We start from the raw sequence: 22683 nt of genomic DNA, 5'->3' as shown, positions 1-22683 counted from the left end.
TATGTTGGCAACAATGTCGGTACCAAGGGCGAGGGACGAAGAGAACCATTTTCCTACTCGTTGAACGAGGCGGACCATTAGGCAAAGTTCCCGTCCATCGGTGGCTACCAGAATGTCATCAATAATAGTAATAGGGTCTTGCTGACAGAATAGTATACTGGGGGTGTTTACACAAGCAAGAGAATATTACTGCTTAGATCATATAGATCACAAGCAACGTTAAACCGACCAATGGAAAGGAAAATATGATTATCACGTTAATCAGAACGATGGAAAGGAAAATATGTTTAAACACATATTTCAAGGGTATATCCTTCCCAAGGACAAGCAGAGCATGATATCCATGACAGGATATAATGTAGAAACTCTTTGGGTAGGGGAGAGAAATTTCATGACATTACTCATACAACGGTGTTTGGATAATAGAGCAAGAAACATTTAGCATTGGGCTTCAAATGTTCTTGTTGAAAATCAGAGTACCACAGACATGCTTCGAGATAGCATTGCATGGTCTTCAAGCAAAGGTTGGACTTGGATACACAAAGGATTCATCAGGAACAACTTATAGAATAAGTCTTACAATTTCCTCCAGGACGAATGGTTATCTTTGCAAAAGAAATTACAATGACAGGTCCTCCAGCCGGGGGGGCGGGGGGGGGGGTGCTAGACATGACATCATATTACCGGGTCATCAAAGGACCAACATCATTACTCCTGGAAAGTTGTCCCAACCATCATATCTGACCGAGATTCAGATCCGATTGGTGTCATGATACCTCAGACTCAGGATGTCCGAGAAGAAAAGGCGCAACACAAATCAATGAAATGACATTGCAAGATTCTCGGGAAATGAACTATGGAAGCTAGTTCCGAAACAAGAGTTCATCAGTAAACCAAGGAGAGGATGATGAGGTGGCTGATGGACTCAGCGACAAATCATCAAGATTTCCAAAGGATGGATTTCCACAGTTATGTGAACAAGGAGATAACATTTGTCAGACCAAATGGCACAATGATGTATGCTCGAGGAAAACACTCACAATTAAACATTGGTTGAAAGGTGCACCCGAATATGGGCTGGGTTGCACGACCAACCTCAGAATGGCGATTCAATAATCAATAGTCTAAGAATGAACGGGCGACCATTAACTTCAAAGCAAGAGGGTTGCTTGAAGGGCAGAATCCAAACAACACCGTTCACTTGTTGGAAGCAACACGGGGACCAAGAAAGAATGGTGATGGTGAGAAGTGTCACTATACCAAGAATTCTTAAGAGGTGGAGTAATCCTCATGACATTCTTGATATAAAAGATGGTAATACTCCAAGGTAAAGAAGAAGAAATGTTGGATAGCAAGGAACTCAATGTATAACACAGAACACGAACAAGTTTGTGTTGGAGGAAAGGCAATAATGTGGTCGATGACAAAACAAATCATCGAGGGCAAGGATGGTATTTCTCATCATGAATTCAATAGATATTTTGGAAGAGCTCAGAATGTTGATGATCACGACACCTTTGTCGGAAGATTCCATGAGGTTGCCATTGAATAATGACGACATCAAGCAAAAAGGAATGGTGAAGCAAAAGACCACTGGAACCACGAATACGACACAACCTCAGAATCAAGTATTGTTGTTCAAGACAAGGAAGATCGACGTAAGCTTAGCTCAGCGTCAAAAGTGTGTTCCGGGAAGAAGGAATAGGTAGCACAGTTAAGATTTAGCACGATAATGATATAGCCGATCAGGCTAGGAATGACATGATCGGGTACAAACTCGTAAGTAAAGAATATCAGTAGGAGTTGTTGAGCCGTAATGCGGACTCGGTTCAGTTATCGGTGTCTTCGAGTGTTTAATAACTCAGAGCCCGTGAAAAATTGGAATCGGTGACAATGTAGCACTTGATGAAGAACTCATCAGAAGTTATGCAGTTCCATGATAATCTCGAGATACCAGGGGGTAACACTCGACGTCAGATCAAAGTAGAGGTTGGACTGGGGTATTACTCTGCAAAAGATAAGTGCTTAAACATGCACGAGAAATGGTATTTAAAGGAGAACATGGTCAGAACCACGATTGCAAAGGATCAATTCACCGATACCAGAAGATATTATATCAAGGAAATAGTTATTATTACAAGAAGCTTCCATGATAGGATCTACATCGTGTCCATGGGCATGAACACAAAGTTCAAGGTCGACTCCCACTTCTCTAATGCATAACCTTTCACTCACTTTTCACCTTCGATGAAGTTGTAGTATTGAAATTTTATCTGGCATAACATCAGTAGATTATGACCCGTAGTAGTTTCCGAGTTCACAAGATTAGAAAAGGCATAGGTTCAACCCATCAGGGCCTCTTAGGAACATATACCACAAACTTCAGAAGTAGATAACACAAGCTCGAAAGCAGAGCATGTTCGACAAGGCAGAGGATACAATTTACCAAAGGCAATATGTACCCGAGAAAAGACTCACAAAGTTATTGGATACGAAGGACATTGTCGGATGAAATCCAACAAAGGATCTGGGGTGAGTATCGACACACAACCAGAGGAAGAAGCAAGGCAAAGACATTGGATTATAGAAGCAACTGAATAACTTAGAGCTCAATTGCTAGGGAATTATGATTTACAAAGCGAAGGATCAGAAGCAGACGCTCTGATCAAGGATGGATAAGTTCAATAGACTTAGGGGTACAATCGACGACAATTTAATTGGCGAGAACCAGCTCATGATTAAAACGACGTCTGAACCGGAAGGATGAATTCTAGGATCTGTTTGTGGATTGCGAGCATTCGCAACAAATTGAATCAACGGACTCAAAATGACAATGACAATGGATGTCAACAAGATTACTAGACTTATGGGATTAACCATAATGCAAGCAATCAAGAATTTCAAGAGCAATAGGATGCCCAAGATTTTCAGAAGATCGAATAATATTTCGAGGATTGGTGACATACATGAATCAACTGGGGATGAGTGGATACTCGGTAAGTGCGAGAAATTATCCGTAGTGGTATTCATGTAGCAAAGAACTACAAGGCAATAGGCACAAAGTATTATCGGAACATTAGAGAGAATTTCGAGGTATCTTGTAATAACAAGATCGACTGGGTATAAAGTAAGGACGACGGGTGTAAGTATTTATCCATAGGGATATTGCAGTGGTAGGGAATTGCAAAAGCAACGGGCACAAGGTCTCGGGGGAATATCGGAAGGTATCTTCGAAAACCTTCGGTGCACAAAGTAATCATCTGGACTGAAGAGGCTCTCCGGGAGAAAGTACTATCGAGAACCTAGAGTCAGAGTTAGTAAGAGAGATCAGATTCCCAGAGTACAGATCGAGGAGTAAAAGATCCTAATACCACCCAATGGCGACATGGGCCCGTAAGGCACACAACCATGTTAGTAAAAGTTTTGCAATGTCTAGACTCGACTTCGGCCAAGGAGTGTGGAAGGGGGATTCCTACAGGCAGTCGGCTCTGATACCAACTTGTGACGCCCCCGATTCAATCGTACACTAATCATGCACGCAAACGTGTACGATCAAGATCAGGGACTCACGTGAAGATATCACAACACAACTCTAAAACCATAAATAAGTCATACAAGCAACATATTACAAGCCAGGGGCCTCGAGGGCACGAATACAGGTGCTCGATCATAGACGAGTCAGCGGAAGCAACAATATCTGAGCACAGACATAAGTTAAACAAGTTTGCCTTAAGAAGGCTAGCACAAACTGGGATACAGATCGAAAGAGGCGCAGGCCTCCTGCCTGGGATCCTCCTAACTACTCCTGGTCGTCGTCAGCGGGCTGCACGCAGTAGTAGGCACCTCCGGTGTAGTAGGGGTCGTCGTCGACGGTGGCGTCTGGCTCCTGGACTCCAGCATCTGGTTGCGACAACCAGAAAGAAAGGAAAGGGGGAAAAGGGGGGAGAAAGCAACCGTGAGTACTCATCCAAAGTACTCGCAAGCAAGGAGCTACACTACATATGCATGGGTATATGTGTAAGGAGGCCATATCAGTGGACTGAACTGCAGAATGCCAGAATAAGAGGGGGATAGCTAGTCCTATCAAAGACTACGCTTCTGGCAGCCTCCGTCTTGGAGCATGTAGAAGAGAGTAGATTGATGTCCTCCAAGTAGCATCTCCAAGTAGCATCTCCAGGTAGCATCTCCAGTAGCATCGCATAGCATAATCCTACCCGGCGATCCTCCCCTCGTCGCCCTGTGGAAAAGCGATCACCGGGTTGTCTGTGGAACTTGGAAGGGTGTGTTTTATTAAGTATCTGGTTCTAGTTGTCATAAGGTCAAGGTACAACTCCAAGTCGTCCTGTTACCGAAGATCACGGCTATTCGAATAGATTAACTTCCCTGCAGGGGTGCACCACATAACCCAACACGCTCGATCCCATTTGGCCGGACACACTTTACTGGGTCATGCCCGGCCTCGGGAGATCAACACGTCGCAGCCCCACCTAGGCACAACAGAGAGGTCAGCACGCCGGTCTAAATCCTATGCGCGCAGGGGTCTGGGCCCATCACCCATTGCACACCTGCACGTTGCGTACGCGGCCGGTGAGCAGACCTAGCAACCTCCATTACAAAGGAAGTTGCGTTAACGCAGTCCAACCCGGCGCGCGCCGCTCAGTCGCTGACGTCACGAAGGCTTCGGCTGATACCACGACGCCGGGATACCCATAACTACTCCCGCGTAGATGGTTAGTGCGTATAGACCAAATGGCCAGACTCAGATCAAATACCAAGATCTCGTTAAGCGTGTTAAGTATCCACGAACGCCGACCAGGGCCAGGCCCACCTCTCTCCTAGGCGGTCTCAACCTGCCCTATCGCTCCGCCACAAAGTAACAGTCGGGGGCCGTCGGGAACCCAGGCCCACCTCTACCGGGATGGAGCCACCTGTCCTTTCAGCCCCCTCATCAGAATCACTTGCGGGTACTCATCGAGCTGACCTGACTTTAGTCACCATCTGTATAGTATGTATGTATGTATGTATGTATGTATGTATAGCATAAACCCGTGATCACCTCTCGAGTGATCATGGCCCAATAGTATAGCAAGGAAGACTGACAAGAATGTAGGGCCAATGATGATAAACTAGCATCCTATACTAAGTATTTAGGATTGCAGGTAAGGTATCAACAGAAGTAGCAACAATGTCAGGCTATGCATCAGAATAGGTTTAACGGAAAGCAGTAACATGCTACACTACTGTAATGCAAGCAGTATAGAGGAGAATAGGCGATATCTGGTGATCAAGGGGGGGGCTTGCCTGGTTGCTCTGGCAAGGAGGGGTCGTCAACTCCGCAGTCGAACTGGGTAGTCGTCGGCAGTCTCGGCGTTTACCGGAAAGAAGTAACGGAGGGGGAACACAATAAATAACTAAGCAATCAAAGTATCACAAAGCGTAGCATGGTAATACGCGGTGCTAGAGGTGACCTAACGCAGTAAGAGGTGATACCGGTGAAGGGGGGGGGACATCAGGAAAAGTATCCCTGGTGTTTCACGTTTTCAGACAGATGAACCGGAGGGGGAAAGTTGCGTGTTAGCTATGCTAGGGATGTGGGGTGGACAAACGGGTTGCGTATCCGGATTCGTTGGATTTTTATGAGCAACTTTCATGTAGAAAACATTTTCATCCGAGTTACGGTTTAATTTCTATGAATTTTTAAAGATTAAAGTATTTTCTGGAATTATTCAAATTTAACAAAAATGGACGATGACATCAGCATGACGTCAGCAATGCGTCAGCATTGGGCTGACCTGCTGCCTGGTCAAACTGACAGGTGGGGCCCACATGTCAGCCTCTCTGGGTAAAACAGTGGGTTAAACTAATCTAACAGACTGATTAGAGGGGGTGGGCCCCAAGTGTCAGTGACTAACTAACTACTAATTAAATAACAGATTTTAACTAGCAGTTTTATTTATTTAGAAAATGTTTTAAACAAGTGGGGCCCACATGTTAGTCTCACTGGGCAGCCCAGCCAGCAGTTGACTGGGTCAAGCCAGTTAACTGGGCCAGTCAACTGGGCCACCAGGGCCCACTGGTCAGTGACTCGGGGGCGGGGCCCACTAGGTTACGTCGGCGTCGGCGCCGGAGAGAGAACTCCGACGACCAAGGCAACGGCGGCGCCTCGCCGGAGTTGGCTGGGGCCGCGTTACAGGGGGCCTCCGGACCTGTGGCTTGGACCTAAGGGCGCGGCTCGGCGCCGCGCACATGATGGTGACGACGACCGGCGTCGGGAACGACCGGAGCATCGCCGGCGGCGAGCGGAGGTGGCCACGGTGTTCGGGAGCTCGTTGGGAAAACCTACGGGGCGCCAAATCGGCCGCGGCTGGTCGTGTTCGAACGGGAATTCGACGCCGCATCCAGCTACGGTGGCGGCGCGGTCCGTAACGGTCTGGAACGATGACGGCGAGAGGCGGGGCAGACGCCGGCGTTCGGGCGCGGTTGGAGACGAGGCTAGAGGGTACGAGGAGGCACGGGAGGAGGCGCGGATGGTTGGGAGGCCTCCTGGAAGTGCTAGGGGCACGAAGCCGTGCTCGAAAGCGAGCTCGACCGGTGGTGGCTGAGACGGCGTGGCGCGACAGCGGCGACGGGCTCGCCCACGGCGGCAACGATGGCATATAGGCACGGGAAACAGCGGGGGAGAAAGGGGAGGAGAGGTAAGTGCTCACAGGGCGCCTGTAGAGGAGCAGAGCGGGCTCGGGGGAGGCTTGGGGCAGACGAACGGCGCCGGTGGAGCTCCGGCGTCTCGAGGAGGAAGACCACGGCGTGACGGCGCTCCAGCGCCTCCGAGCTCTTGTGAATGGCACCAGGGTGCGTAGAGGACGACTGCAAGGAGCTGCGTCATGGCAGAGACGTGCGTGGTGGCCGGTGGTCATGTCGGAGCAAGGTGGATGGCGATGGTGGGCGTTCGGGCGAAGCGAAGAAGGGGATCTGGTGGGGAGAGGGAGAGGGAGAGAGGGAGAGTAGCATGGAGTGGGCGAGCGGGGAGGGAGCCCGAGGGTCGGGGGCTGCCCTTATCCCCTCGCCGGCGACGTGGCAGCACGGGGCGCCGCGCCGGGTCTGGCGGGAACGAGCTGGGGTGGCTCGGTCACGTGAACAGAGAGGAGAGGGATGGCCAGGAGGGGGAGTGGGCCGGCCTAGCTGGGTTGGCTGGCTAGGTGCGGTCCCGGGGGCAGGGGCTGTGGCGCGCGGGTGGGTTGGTGGCCAGCTGGGCCAGTCGGCCCAGTGGGGGGGGGGGTCTTTCTCCCCTTTTTTGTATTTATTTGTTTTCTGTTTATTAGTTTTTATTTTATTTTGTATATATTTTGTTTTACAAAATATACAAGTAGTATCTAAATTAGTGCTACAAAATACCCCCATGCCACAAAAAGTTTGGTGACAAAATAAAATAGTTTAGTAATTTATTAATTGTAAAAGGCATTTAATTAATTGCTTTTGCTACTGTTTAAATCCTTATAGTTCATTTAAGCATTTTATAAAAGCTTGGTTTCTCCACCATAATTGCTTACGATTTATTTGAAACAACCTGAACATTTTAGTTTTAATTTTTGAAAACTTTTGTTGTTTGCTTTTCTTTTGAATTCGAATTTGAATCGGTTTCGAACTAACGCGAGATTAGCAATAGTAATCGAGGTGACGTGGCATTATTAGCAGAGATTACTGTATCTTGATTATCCGGGCGTCACACCAAATCCTTTGTTTTGTTTTATTTGTGGTATTCGAGTTGCTTCAAAGTCAAGTGTTGATTCCATACCTTTCAAGCGGTGTTCTCATATTTTTATGGGAGTACTAATCCTTCTTGATCAATGAGGTTGTCATGTCAACTCTTTTCCAACCGGTGTGCTTCTCTTCAAGTGGATCCGATCATTCCAACATTTGTGAGATCAATTCTAATTTTTCTCAATGGTATCCATTCCTTCTGCCAAAGTTGCCTTTGTTTTCCCGCCCTCCCACCCTTTTTCTTCAAGGACTCGGATTTCTTAATCAAGTATCCTTTTTACTGATGGGAAGTCTCTCCATTCTTTTTCGTCAATGTTCTTATCTGGTGATTTCCCATGAAGGTGCTCAACAGTTTCAAGTTCATCATCCTTCATTGCTGTTTCTTCTTTGGTGGATCCAATTCAAGCTTTCGATATTCGTCATATTCTTTCCTCGTTCCTAATGTTTTTCCATGTTGGTGCACCTCTTAATCATTCACTTCTCGCTATTCATTTGTTCTGGAGTGCTGAAGATATCTCACAAGACTTCTATTTCCATTCTCAATCCATTCAAAATATCTCGAGGTTTTTCTCTCATTCAAGCTATCTAATTCTACCGGTGCAATCTCTATTTCAAGCAATCCTTCAATGATGTTTCTTTCGAGTGGGCCCTAACCCACAGGTCTTTTTCCAGGATCTTACCTGACTCTTCTAATTATTACGGAGCCATTCCTAATTCTTTTCGAGTTTGACATAAGAATGAATTTCATCAGTCAGATGTTTTCCAAGATCGATTCCAAATTATTTTGCAGTGTTGGCTCAACCTCTTTGTTTTTCTTTCTCCCGGAGTATCTCAACAATTCATGGTGGTTCTCATCTTCATTCTCAACATTTGAAGACCGAAGAAGGATTTCTCTTGAATCTTGCTTCATTCTCTTCAAGATTCATGGTTCTAGCGTTATGACATCCTCTCATAATTGTTTTCGATTGTGAGAATCTTTTCACCCATCCGGAGCATTTCATGAGTTGTTTCCATTTCTTTCCTCCGAAGGCCATCATGTCATAATTCTTCATTCTCAGCATGTAGCTATCGTTCTCCAAATCTTACCTGTGAAACGTTCAAATATCCTCTAATCAGTTCATGTTCTCTTCGTTTTCATGTATCTAAATCCCTTCAAGTATCTTCATTCGTTTTCAAATTCTTCCCGGTGAATTGTGCCTTTGCTAATCTCATTTTCAATTCTTACGGTGGTTCGTTCAAGATTTCACTTCCTTCGTTATTATATCAATTCATTCCTTGTTTCCGAATCCCACCGGTGGTTCCATCAATACCTTCTCAAGTTTGCGCTATATCTCTCTTAATCCTTTCTACGAGAATAAGTAGTATGCCAAATCCGTTGCTTGTCATCAATTTAAATTGGTGAAGGATACGCATAACGTAATTCTTATCATTGTTTCATCCAAGTGATCTAGTTTCTTCTTTCCAGAGTTGTTCATCATGTCACATTTCTCGATTCGAGATGCTTCATCTTTTTTTTTGGAGTTCCAAGTTTTCCTCTTTATCTCGTCGCGAAGCTTCATCTAAATCATCACAAGGCTCACCTTGTTCTTTCAACTTCCCTTTCTTTCTATCATCCTTTTTATTACCAGAGTTCTTCATGGAGGCTCTACATGGTGGTTCGTCAAGGATTCTTTCATTCTTCAATTGTTCCTCAAGATTTCTCTCGAAGTTATGATCCGCCAAGCTATACTCAAAATTAAACATGGTGCTCAACACATGTTTTGTTTTGAGGCGTTCAAGTATTCTTCTTCTTGCATTTAGAAGTGCAATCTTTCTACCTTATCATTTGAGGTGGTGTTATATCATTCTTGACAATTTGAGTTCGTGTTCATGATTCATATGTTGTCAAGAATGAGATATTTTAAATCCATCATTTTCTCTTCGTTCAGGAGATCGTTTCAACCTATTAATCCCTCCATTGGAGTTATCTTGTGTCATATTTCACCTAAAGCCTTCCATTGGGAATGTTGCTATTTGTGGTGCTTATCAATGATCCAAGTTATCTCTTTATCATCTTTGTGGAAGAAGTGTTCATCTCTTCGTCGATCTAAAGCAAGCAATTGTTTCCTTTAGTGGTCAGTTGTCACCTCATAATATTGAGATGTTTTCCATAAGCCCACTACAAACTTATTCTTTTCGTTGTTGGTCTTCCAACAACTTTGTTCTAACCTTCTTGCAAGGATGCTTTCCAAATTCAATTGTGGTAGGAGTTGTCATTTCCTTCTCCGTTCCCTTTATCACAACGATCTAGCTTCTATTCTTTCATTTCAGAGTCATTGTGATGCTGCGCTCTTCACCCATCACCTCGTTTTGTCAAGATCATGTTATTTTCATGCTTATCCACTTAACCGGAGTGTTGTGTCATCTCTTCAAGTTCTTTCATCTTATCAAGTTTTGCCTCTCTTTTAAACCTTAGTGCTGTCTGAAATCCTTCTTACCCAGTGTGCCATTCTTTCAATAGTTCCGGAGGTAGGTATCATCCCATCTTCTCAAGTTCATGTTCTATTCCTTCCATGTTCAACCAGAGTGCTGCCCGAATTCATCCTCTCTCATCTTGTTTTAACCGGAGTGGTTTCGAATTCTATCTTATCCATTAAACTCTTGATTCATGTCTTTGCAACCTTCAAGTTCTCGTAATGTTCCTTGTTCCTCTTTTCTAACAGATTGTTTGAAATCTCGTTCATCTCTGTTGTATTCTTTCTTTTATATTGCTCAACCTCTCAAGGTTCGTGGTTTCACTCATTTGTCGAAGAAGCAACTTAGTTTTACCTCCTCTCTTCCTCTTCTGTTTTCCCTCCGGTGCCATCCTAGATCTCGGGACGAGATCCTCTCGTAGTGCTGGAGTGTTGTAACGCCCCGGATACAACTTTCCATATTCGTAACTCCAACTCTTGCCTTTTCCGGAGATGCGATATGTTATTTTCTTCGTGGTTGGGTTTTTGTCGTTCGTTTTGCATTTTATTCATGTCTTGCATTTCATCTCATCGCATCATGAGCATTGCATCGGCATTGTTTTCATAAAACTTGCATGCGTTGTTAGTTGCCGCTTCTCCCTCGCCTCCGTTGACGTTTCTCAGACCAACCGTTCTTTTGTTGTCCGACCGTTTGGCCCTTTCTGCACAGTGCACTGACCCCCCTCGCGCGCGTCCGAGACTTCCCCGAACCCGACCTGCTCAGTCATCACCGTTGGATTCAGTTCGTCCCCTAACATCTATAAAACATCTCCGTTTTATTATTTGGACTCCCTATCATATTTATTCTCCTTCGTCGGATTTTGATCGGATGATCCAAACCCCCTCTCTTTTCCCTATATATAGTCAAACCTTAATCCATTTGAGACCAAACCCTAAAATCTAGGGATCTGTCCCATCCTCCCAGCCGCGCCGCCACTCCAACAAATCCCCTCGGGATCCATCCCCATCCAGTCAGTGCCCGCTTCCCCAATCCATCCCCTCCTCGATTTCAGATGCCAGCCAATCCCTCGAGCCGGCCGCAAGCAGCGCCGCCAGCAGGACCTCGCGCCCCTGCCTTCTCCCCTTCTTCTTTCCTCCATCTCCCTCGTTGCTCTCTGTCTCACCCGATTCTCTCTCTCTGTTCTCTGTATCAGCGCCGTCGCCGGAGAAGCTCCTCGTGCGCATCTAGGAGGACGACGCCCGAGGCCGACCGGATCGGCGACAAGCTCCGCCGCCGTGCCATCTTCAGGCGCTCGAGCACGAGCTCGCCCGCGCCATGTCTTCCTCCTCGTCGCGCGGGTCCAGGAGGCTCGCCGCCTAGCCGCATCGCCCTGTTGCCGTGCCTGCTTCGCCAGGGGCCATCCTCGCCCTCGTCCTCGCAGCAAGTCCCGAGCCCGACCCCGTCGCCTCCTCTGCTTCGCCCGCGCCTACCGCCGGCCGGCCATGGCCAGGTCGCCTCGCCTCCTCTCGCTCTCACTCCGGCCCTCTCTCTGTCCCTGTCGCTTGACTGAATTTTCCCTGCCATGGCCCTGCAGTTCCTCCCCGCCTCGGAGCTCCTTTGCGCCGCCGGACCCGCCTCCATCGGCCTCCGTTCGGCACGCCGCCGCCGGGATCTGCTCGCCGCCTCGCTGACCCGTCCCCGGCCAGCGGTGCCCTCGCCGGAGGCCACCAGCGCCATCGCCAAGTCCCAGCGCCACCGGCCTCTGCTCTCCCTGCATCGAGCGGAGGGGGCTTCGCTCGCCCGCTCATCCTCGAGCGTTGACCGCGCCAGCGTGGACCAGATCCAGCCGGCCCAGCTTGCTCGCCCTAGCCCAGCACCAAACCGGCCCATGAAGCCTGGTGAGCAGCCCCGCCCCTGTGCATTGATGGGCCAGCCTCAAATTCGGCCCGCATTGTATTTTTTTCCCTGCTGCGAATTTAGACATTTATCCAGGATTTACTGATTTACAGAAAAGCCCTTGCACATCATGCATATAATAACTAACAAACCGTGCATCGGATTAAAATGATTTATATATGAAAAATGCTTAAAATTTTGTGTAGATTAATAATTTTCCACTTCCATCCATGTTAAATATGATTAAACTTGCTGTTTGCTTTATTTTTGTTAAATAACATGTTAAAATGATTTATTTTATAACTAAATAACCGTAGCTCTGTTTTAAATAAACTTTATATGTAAATGGGGTGGAAAAAATGCCTAGTTTAACATGGTCCACTTTATTTTCCTATTTAACAACTCTAAAATATGTTTTAGGGCAGAACAGTGCCAAATCTAAAATATGCACATGAGGATTTTCCGGAATTGTTGATTGTTATTTCCGGCCTCATTTAAACTTGCCTAAATAGGTAGTTTTATTATGCCTCACCTCTTTCCATGTTTGACAACATTTAATATTGTTGAGTAGCTTATAACGAGATCAAACTAAATAATTGCATGTGGTGTTTTGTTAATATGCAACTCGTTGCATATTGAGCTCCACTTAACTTGTAGTATTGTTTGTTGCACTTTGCCATGCCATGCCTCATTAAACCGGACATGCATCATACTTGATTGTGCATCATGCCATGATTATGCTTGTGTGTTTACCAATGTTGTTTGTTTCTTTCCGGTGTTGCTTCTTATTCCGGTAATGTTGCGATTGTGAGGATTCGTTCGACTTCATCCGTTCGTCTTCTTCATGGACTCGTTCTTCTTCCTTGCGGGATTTCAGGCAAGATGACCGCTACCCTGGATCTCACTACTATCATTGCTATGCTAGTTGCTTCGTTCTATCGCTTTGTTGCGCTACCTATCACTTGCTCTTCAAGCCTCCCAAATTGCCATGTCAGCCTCTAACCTTTGACACCCTTCCTAGCAAACCATTGTTTGCCTATGTTACCGCTTTTGGCTCAGCCCCTCTTATAGCGTTGCTAGTTGCAGGTGAAGTTGAAGATTTCTCCATGGTGGACAGGATTTTGGTTGGGATATCACAATATCTCTTATATTATTAATGCATCTATATACTTGGTAAAGGGTGGAAGACTCGGCCTTATGCCTGGTGTTTTGTTCCACTCTTGCCGCCCTAGTTTCCGTCATACCAGTGTTATGTTCCTGGATTTTGCGTTCCTTACGCGGTTGGGTGATTTATGGGACCCCCTTGACAGTTCGCTTTGAATAAAACTCCTCCAGCAAGGCCCAACCTTGGTTTTATCATTTGCCTCACCTAGCCCTTTTTCCCTTGGGTTTCCGAAGCCCAAGGGTCATCTTTATTTTAGCCCCCCCCGAGCCAGTGCTTGTCTAAGTGTTGGTCCGAACCGAGTAGACTGCGGGGCCCCCTCGGGGAAACTCGAGGTCTGGTTTTACTCGTAGGATGTCTCATCCGATGTTGCCCTGAGAACGAGATATGTGCAGCTCCTATCGGGATTGTCGGCGCATCGGGCGGCTTTGCTGGTCTTGTTTTACCATTGTCGAAATGTCTTGTAAACCGGGATTCCGAGTCTGATCGGGTCTTCCTGGGAGAAGGTCTATTCCTTCATTGATCGCGAGAGCTTGTCATGAGCTAAGTTGGGACACCCCTGCAGGGTATAATCTTTCGAAAGCCGTGCCTGCGGTTATAGGCAGATGGGAATTTGTTAATGTCGGGTTGTACATAACTTGACACCAGATCTGAATTAAAACGCATCAACCGTGTGTGTAGCCATGATGGTCTCTTTTTGGCGGAGTCCGGGAAGTGAACACGGTTTCTGTGTTATGTTTGACGTAAGTAGGAGTTCAGGATCACTTCTTGATCATTGCTAGCTTCACGACCGTTCCGCTTGCTCTCTTCTCGCTCTTATTTGCGTATGTTAGCCACCATATTTGCTTAGCCGCTGCTGCAACCTCACCACTTTACCCATTCCTTTCCCTTTAAGCTTTGCTAGTCTTGATACCCATGGTAATGGGATTGCTGAGTCCTCGTGGCTCACAGATTATTACAACCACAGTTGCATGTACAGGTTATGCAATGATCATGACGCGAGAGCGATGCTTGCTTGCGTTGAGTTCTTCTTCTGCTTCTTCTTCGATCAGGGGATAGGTTCTAGGTCGGCAGCCTGGGCTAGCAGGGTGGATGTCGTTTGAGTTTCTGTTTGTGTTTCATCCGTAGTCGGATGATGCTCTTATGTATTGTGATGTTGTATTCGTGTGGCATTGTATGCCTTATGTATGTATCCCCATCTATTATGTAATGTTGATGTAATGATATCCACCTTGCAAAAGCGTTTCAATATGCGGGTCTATCCTTGGTGGGACCTTCGAGTTCCTTTTGGATAGGGTCGCATATTGGGCGTGACACTCTCTCTCTCTCTAAATAGGGGGGGGGGGGGGCAGAATCCCTTTTCCTTGTCGCTATTGTTCCCTAAATAGCCACTCAATCCCTGTAAAATATATGTGGAGTTAATCAGAAAACAAATGGTGAAAGGATTAACATCTGGTACATTGAAAACATAGTTTTTCTTTAGGCGTTAAGAGAAAAATATCTCACCCAAGGAAAAAAAAACATTATACAAAAAGCAACCAATACTCCACACTGTTCAAAACCTTTCAAAGAAATATTACCACGCAGCCTAATATAATGGAAGACAAGGTATATACGACCAGCCTCTTCAAAGACGAACTTAACACGATGGTGTGATGAATGTTTAATTTCCTGGAATTGTTGGATGCGTCCAGTAGTTGTTTTCTCTTTTTGATTTCTTGTCGCCATTTCCTGAGTGCTTCCCTGATAGGCATGTGGTACAAGTGTGTATGGGGTTGTATGCCTTGTAGCCCACGGCCATTTCGATATTGCACCAAGTAAAATAGCCCCATTTGCAAGCGACGCTCCTTGTATTTCCTGATACTGTCCCTGATAATTTGAAGTGAGTTTTCAATGGTGTGGTGGTGCTCTTTGTAAGCTTCCCACGTAAGCATACCTCTCTTCACGAGTTCATTGTAGTCATCAAGTACTGATGCAAGACAAATGCGCTTGTCTGTTTCGCGGTCCAACGATGTAGTCTTGAGCATACGGCGTTCGCCAAAAGAGAATGTACCGTACTCATCACGGCCGCAAAGTCTAAAAGTTTTTCCTGGCATCTTGAATTTTTTGGTCCCAAGGCTTTTGGTGCCCAATGCAAAAAATATGATAAGACACGTTAGAGATGAAGCATGCATAATGGATGAAACAAGCATGCATGTCACGTCAAAAAACCATGGTTTAAGAAAAAGCTTCATTAGGTAGGCTTGCTCATCAGTATATACTATTTGTTCTCTTATTAGATAGTCTATAGTGTCCATTGACATGAAAAACAAGACTTTAGAGCATTGTTTACCGTAGGCAAAAAGATAAAATCCGAGTGAAAGTGTTTTTTTAGCTACACCCATTGAGAGAAGTTTGCTTTTATATATTTTAACAGTGGAGATGAAAAAAGGAACTTGATTTGTAGAAATACACAATGTGCGGAAATATTATTTTAGTGAAAGGACAACAATATACAAGACACGAAAGCATATGCAAGCCCTCCAACCAGTCGCACGGGTCATCTTCCTGTTACATAAAGGTGTGGATAGTTCTCTGAGAGTTAACCAAGTCTCAATCAAGTGATATAGTATATAAGAAAGAAAAAACTAAAATCGAAAAAGAAATTTTTGCACGGATCCGTATGCAAGCTCTTACGAATAGAGCATCGACTGAGACATAACAAAGTCTTAGTCGACTGATATTTAGCAACACCTTTTTTCCATAAATATACCGCATGTCATAATAGGCTTTTTTCGATAAAGGACATTTCATTGAATAGATATATCGAGGTGATACAATTATATCGAAAGAAAGCCCGGCCTTTGCATAGCTAGATGCACACAGCCAAAAAGTCGAGAGCATCCTAAAAATAAAATAATTTGATACAATGCCAAGCAATAAATCATGTCCAGCCTAAGGAGCGGTAGATCCTATCCGTAAATCACACCGCCATCCATGGGGGTAGAAAACCTCCCTGGCCATACGGTCCAGCCGTGTAGACGTCATCATAAAAATGTCCCTGTCTTCCGGCTTCTGCAGGATAGACCAAGTACGGAGCCATCGTATACAAACATGAATAACCTGCATATGAGATAGACAAATTTATTTTTAAAAACCACATCATTCCTGGTAAGCCACATTGCCCAGCATAAGGCCGCCGCTCCCACAAGAATATGTGCAGAAAATTGTTTATCAATACCTCGCAACCAGTTGCCGAACATATTCCGTGCACTACGTGGTGGGTATAAATTCGAAGCTACTTGGACCATAGCCCAAACTGCCCGAGCGAACTTGCACTCAAAAAATAAGTGTTTGATAGACTCGTCATGTTGGCAAAAGAAACATGTCTTGGAACCATGCCAGTTTCTCGTGCCAGATTATCTCTAGTTAGGATGACTCCTTTGTTCAGAAACCAGAGGAAAATCTTCACTCTTAGGGGAATTTTTAACTTTCACAATTTCCTGTTATCTACAGGAACATCACAATGAACCATTGCATCATACATGGATTTGACCGAAAATTTACCATTCTGATGCAAGTTAAAAGTGTCCGGCTCATCTGACAGTTGAATGTCCTCCAGGCGAGTGAGTAATTCATTCCATGCTGTCAGACGAGTGCCCAAAACATCCCTACGGAAAGAAATATCGGGGTTTTCCTGTCCTAATACTTGTTTGATCGTGACAAATTTATGTCTGACGATCCGGTACAAGCTCGGATATTGCACCATTAGTGGAGTGTTCCCCAGCCAGGTATCTTCCCTGAAACGAACCTGAGCACCGTCCCTAACCAAGAAGGTCCCAAATTGGAAGAAGAATTCCTTGTCCTTCATGACACCACTCCAAAAATGTGAATCCCCTGGTTTCCAATGAATTTGAGAAATGGCATTGGATCCCACATATGATTTCCTGCCATACTCCATTCTCAGTGAGTAGTTTATAGACCCACTTGCTGAGAAGAGCGATATTTTTAATCTCAAGGTCTTGGATTCCCAGGACCCCTTGGCTTTTAGGTCTGCATAATACGCTCCACCTAGCCAGTCTATATTTCTTGGTTTCGTTATCACACTGCCAAAAAATTCTGGATCTAAAGTAATCTAGCCGCTGTAGAACCCCTTTCGGCAGGTGGAAGAATGACAACATGTATAAAACCATATTGCTTAGGACAGAATTGATCAAGATCAATCGCCCCCCATAAGACAAGAGTTTGGCCTTCCAACTGGCTAAACGTTTCTCAATTCTCTCTTCCACATGCTTTCACTCAGCGATAGTTAAACGCCGATAGTGTATGGGGATACCCAGATACCTAATCGAAAACTGCCCGAGCTGGCACCCAAAAATGTCGGCATACTCGGGTGCAGATTCTGCAGCATCTCCAAAGCAAAAAAGTCCACTCTTACGAAAAATAATTTTGAGACGAGAAAATTCCTCAAAGGCACATAAGAGTAGCTTGAGATTTCTTGCTTTATCTAGATCATGATCCATAAATAGAACCGTGTCATCTGCATATTGTAGAATGGATAGACCATCTTCTACCAGGTGTGGAATGACCCCGCTAATTTGACCATCCAGCTTGGCCCGCTCCACAAGGGTAGCTAGCATGTCGGCCACAATGTTAAATAGAATAGGAGATGCCGGGTCGCCTTGACGAAGCCCCTTCCTTGTCTGAAAATAGTTGCCAACGTCTTTATTAATTTTTATGGCCACACTACCGCCAGAGACAAAGCTCTCTACCCAGCGACACCACTTTTATGAAAACCCTTTCATGCGTAAGGTTTGCAACAGGAAGGGTCACTTAACTTTGTCGTAGGCTTTCTCAAAATCAATTTTAAGAATGACACCGTTCATTTTTTTCGATGCAGTTCATGTACAGTTTCGTGCAGGACAACCAATCCATCTAAATTTTTGCGCCCTTGCATAAATGTTGTTTGTGTGGGTTTTACGACATGGTCAGCTACACCGTTCAACCGATTAGTTGCTACCTTCGTAAAAAATTTAAAACTTACATTGAGAAGGCAAATTTAAGTCGACACGGCGTTTTGGTTTGTTGGTCTAATAATACTTTCATCAGCCATCTACTCTAATCAAATACTCGTCTAAATAATGAAGGACAACTTCGCATGTAAGCTTTTACATGAAAATTTATTGAAGAAAATACACGGTAGGAACTTTTCCTACGGTTTGGCCTAAATTGTTTTTGAAGGATGTACGAGTACCAAGATTGTCAAATTAACCCATGCTCTCGACTGAAGAGGAAATTAAACGGATGGATCATACCTGATGTCTCGCTTCCTATCCATCATGCCGCTGCTAATCCCCTAATTAGCAGACCGTCAAGAGCGATCTGGATGGAGTACTTTGCAGCCACGCCGTGGGAAAGCAAAACAGTGCTACTTTGCCGGCGCTATTTTCATACAATACTTTTTTTTTGCATGGTAATACGTGTCTCATTCATATCATAAAGAACAAAGTACAAGTCACGTAAGAACCGACATGACAAAACTGAAAAGATAGCAGAACATCTCTGAGCTTGACACTAACGCCCGTTACCTGCCTCTGGCACCACCACAGCAGCCACCGAAAAAAAGAATGACGGATCACCTCCTCACCCGAGTTCGACGCGGCTCCATCGCTGATATTCAGTTTTGCGGACCTCCAAGGTGGCTCACCAAAAGTGAAGCCATTGCCGTTGAACGAAGACCGGGGCAACACCCCGGACACGCCATCGAACTCCAGATCTGGCACCCCACCATGACTAAGACGCCGAAGGAGGAAACTATACCTGTCATCCACGAACCACGAACCCAGCATACGTTCCGTCTTCCAGATGTCGTCGATGTAGACCACAATCTGCATCCGCTCCTGGACTACCTCCCAAGCTCCACGCCGACGCTGGAGCAAACGTCGTCGCAACGATGGAGCCCGAGGACACAGGTCCACCACGAGGATGCCGCCGCCGCCACGCCATCCTTGCTTGAACAAACTGATTTCCAGATGCATCCCCAACCATAGGACCGATGGCCTCGTCAGGAAAGGATCCGAAGAATATTTATTCAGCGTCGTCATCGTCGCCGCCGAAGCAAAGACGATGAACAACCTAAAAACCTAGACTATGGATGAGTAAAAACGATCCACACGCGTGGATCCGGCGACCCCCCTCACCACCGACGACCGAAGTCGCCGGCGGAGGGGAGCCGCCGGAGAACGGCGTTGGAAGATCGGCCCCTGGCGGCGGCTAGGGTTGCAGCCGCGGGATACGAGAGGAAAACCGTGGTTTTTTGTTTTTCATACAATACTGGAAATTCTAATCCTACTCAGACACCGATCACGGTATTTTATAGGAGTCCAATCCGAACTCGTACCCAAAATTAAGCCCGATTGTGCACAGGAGGACGAATCCGTCACGCCGAAGTTATTATTTACCATACCATATCGTACGTACACCGATCGTGCATAGGAGAGGACAGAGAGTAGTATTAGGAATTCTAATCCTACTCAGACAGCTGCCGGCAGGTTCTATTATTAGCCTATATATACACGTAGTAGTACTAGCTTGCAACACCACCGGCCGTGAGCATCTTATACGAGCCTCCTCTGGCAATCAATCCAACAAGCAGTCTCGCCGGAAGAAAGATGGCCGCCGCGGAATCCCACGATGTTGAGTTGCTAGACCTCGTGAGCTTCGGGCACACGCTCCGCCACCATGGCCTCGTCATCGCCGACGCCAAGGCGGACCACGACATCCCCGTCGACGTGTTCATGCTCCTCCTCGCCGACAACACTGTCGTGTACAAGAACTCCGGGGACCTCGAGGTGGTTGACAGGACCCACCTGCGCCCTGGACAGGTGGTCGGCTCGGCGTCCGACGATGACGGCCGGCTCGGCGTCGTCACCAGCGTCACCACCGTGCTCGACCTGGCCAAGCATGCCGTGGGGACACATGTCATCACGGGCGTGCCCCCGTCTACCCTCCGACACGTAAGGAGCTTCAACCTCGGCGACTTCATCGTGTCCGGGCCGTGGCTTGGCCGGGTTGTCGAGGTGTCCATCGACGTGGATGTGTTGTTCGATGACGGGGCGGTCTGCAGGGTCGCCAACGCAGAGTCCAAGAAGCTACAACTAGTGCATGACACCTCAGCTGGCGGCAACAAAACACAACGAGTGTATCGCGGTCAAATGAACACTCTTTTCAACCCTGGGCAGCGCGTCCGTGCACCAGACCCGTCTTCCCTCTTCAAGGCAGCACGCTGGCTCAACGGCTCCTGGAACCCTGACCGTCAGATGGGCACCGTCAGCAACTTAGAGATGTCCGGCGTCATTGTCTACTGGATTGCATCCATGCACCATGGCACGGACAAGGAGCTCGTCAAGGCATCGGCCCCTTCGGCCTACCAGAACCCGGACGATCTTACTTTCTTCTGTGCCGCGCACGACTGTAGCTGGGGGGTAGCTGACCGCTGCTTTTTCCGCAAAGACAATGCGACTGATGATGATGAATGTGAAGCACCAACAGCTCAGGCCGAGGTGGAGTTTCCCATGGTCGTTGTCAACACACATACCTCCCTTGACGTGCTATGGCAGGACGGCACACGACAACAAGGCATAAGTTCAGCGACTGTCGCCCCCTTTCAAGTAGTGGATGGAGAGTTATTCCCGGGACATCACGTCGTCGGTGTTCTTCATGTTGATGCTACCGGCGACCACGATGACAAGACTACTACTAGTGTAAACAATGACATTGTTGCTGATGGAACTCCATTGTCACGGCCCGTGGGCGTCCTCAGGAGCCTACACTACGGAGACCGGACGGCTTGCGTGTCATGGTTGAACGGGGCTGGTGAGGTTGAGTGTGACGATGCCGTGACTGTATACGCGCTGAAAAGAGACTCTTCTTACCTATATGCTTACTATGGAGATATTGTCATTCGCCTCCTACCGTCAGGATCAGCCAACGGTGAAGAAACCATATCATTGATTCATAGCAAGAAGACGAAGCGTGCTGCTGCATCCGATCTTTCATGGGTGGGGCATGTTGCTGAACTTCATAATGGACACGTCCAAGTCAAATGGGGTGATGGTAGCATGTCAATGGTACGTGAAAACTTTCTATGTAGTTGCTTTTTGTTGGATTCTATTCAACTCATTAGTTGTTGTTGATTTGATTGGGCGTACTTGTGCTGCAGGTATTGCCCCAAGAGATTCTTGTCGTCAAGGAGGAGCACTACATGAATCTGTTGAATTTAATGGAGAACTGGGTAGTGGTCGACGACAAACCAACCGCAGCCGCAGTTAACACGGTATACATCTATCTTTCTTTTTTTCTTCCTAACATTTTCCACTTCGACAAAGAAAAATCAAAATCACTTTGGGTTGTCCCGACCAGTCTCCACCAAAGAAAATTAAACCACTGGACAACTTTTTTATACTGAATTTCGGACCTCGTATATTTTATACTGAATTATTATCTTGATGGATTCATCTTAATTGTTGTACCAATATGTTTTATTTTATTTTAGGACCATGGTCTACAGAATCCGGCTGACAATAACGATGTCGAAGGCGACAACCCGGCAATGACGAGGACAAACCCTTTGGGCTTTGCAAGCCGGTCTTTGTTTCAAAGGACAGGCAACATGGTGGCTCGGGTTAAGCAATACGTGACAGGGAACTGGTGGCCGTTGTCGTCATCACCAAGCTCAGGGTTACTTGTGCCCACATATGACGGCGATGATACAATAGAGACATCCGATGCTACCATGGCGAGGAACATTCTGGATGCGAGCGGGCACTATTTTCCCAAGGGGACGAAAGCTGATGACAAGCCCTTCGGATCACCATTACCTTGACACCATGGACAAGTAATTACAGTTTTTTTACAGAACGATGAAGAATCAAATTGTGTGATTTAGGCACATATAAAATGGTGGAGATTGAAACTAGTCCCTCAAGTTATGAAGGTTGATTTACTCTGTTCATGATCACCTCCCTGGATTAACGCCATGATTTTTTTTAATTTCTGCCCGCTTTTGTTAAATGTACTAGGAAAATTGCTTTGCATGATAATATATATACACACTGACACGGGAATATATTATGATACAAAAAATAAAATGTACTTATTACATATGATGCGGCAAATGTTTATGCAGCCATGTGTGCCATGTGGCGAGTGGAAATATTTGCCATCAATTTCCCTATGGTGGATTCGCCTGTTTTGTGCACAAAAACGTGCGAATAGATCATGCTCATCGTATGGTTACAATTGGTCAGCAGATCGCATGAAGCCACACGAATCATCCTGTGGTGTGTGAAGTGCCAGGCTGCGGCTGCTGATGTGCTTATTTCCTGTATGGTCTTTTTGAGCTCACCTATGTTTGGGCAGTGTTTCCTTAGGGTGCTTGGATTGTAATTGCAGCG

At 46.2% G+C, this 22683-nt stretch overlaps 1 protein-coding gene across 1 annotated transcript; it reads left to right on the top strand.

Annotated features, from left to right (window-relative positions):
* Positions 1–19815: 19815 nt before the first annotated feature.
* On the top strand, positions 19816–22247 carry LOC123042739 (probable ubiquitin-conjugating enzyme E2 23). Its single transcript, XM_044465127.1, has 3 exons — positions 19816–21357; positions 21450–21563; positions 21783–22247. Exons 1-3 carry the CDS (start codon positions 19900–19902, stop codon positions 22110–22112), a joined length of 1902 nt encoding a protein of 633 aa, XP_044321062.1. The 5' UTR covers positions 19816–19899; the 3' UTR covers positions 22113–22247.
* The last annotated feature ends 436 nt before the right edge of the window (positions 22248–22683 follow it).

The sequence above is a fragment of the Triticum aestivum genome, chromosome 2B (genome assembly GCF_018294505.1).
Source record: "Triticum aestivum cultivar Chinese Spring chromosome 2B, IWGSC CS RefSeq v2.1, whole genome shotgun sequence".
Classification (NCBI taxonomy): Eukaryota; Viridiplantae; Streptophyta; class Magnoliopsida; order Poales; family Poaceae; genus Triticum; species Triticum aestivum.
Note: the sequence above shows the minus strand (reverse complement) of the source record. Positions and strands in the feature narration are given on the sequence as shown.

Bases quoted from the DNA above. Each gene is read 5' to 3' on its own strand.
- LOC123042739 (XM_044465127.1), top strand. From the start codon at position 19,900: ATGGCCGCCGCGGAATCCCACGATGTTGAGTTGCTAGACCTCGTGAGC. The intron at 21,358-21,449 runs GTACGTGAAAAC...CTTGTGCTGCAG, and splicing joins GTGATGGTAGCATGTCAATG to GTATTGCCCCAAGAGATTCT. The intron at 21,564-21,782 runs GTATACATCTAT...ATTTTATTTTAG, and splicing joins CCGCAGCCGCAGTTAACACG to GACCATGGTCTACAGAATCC.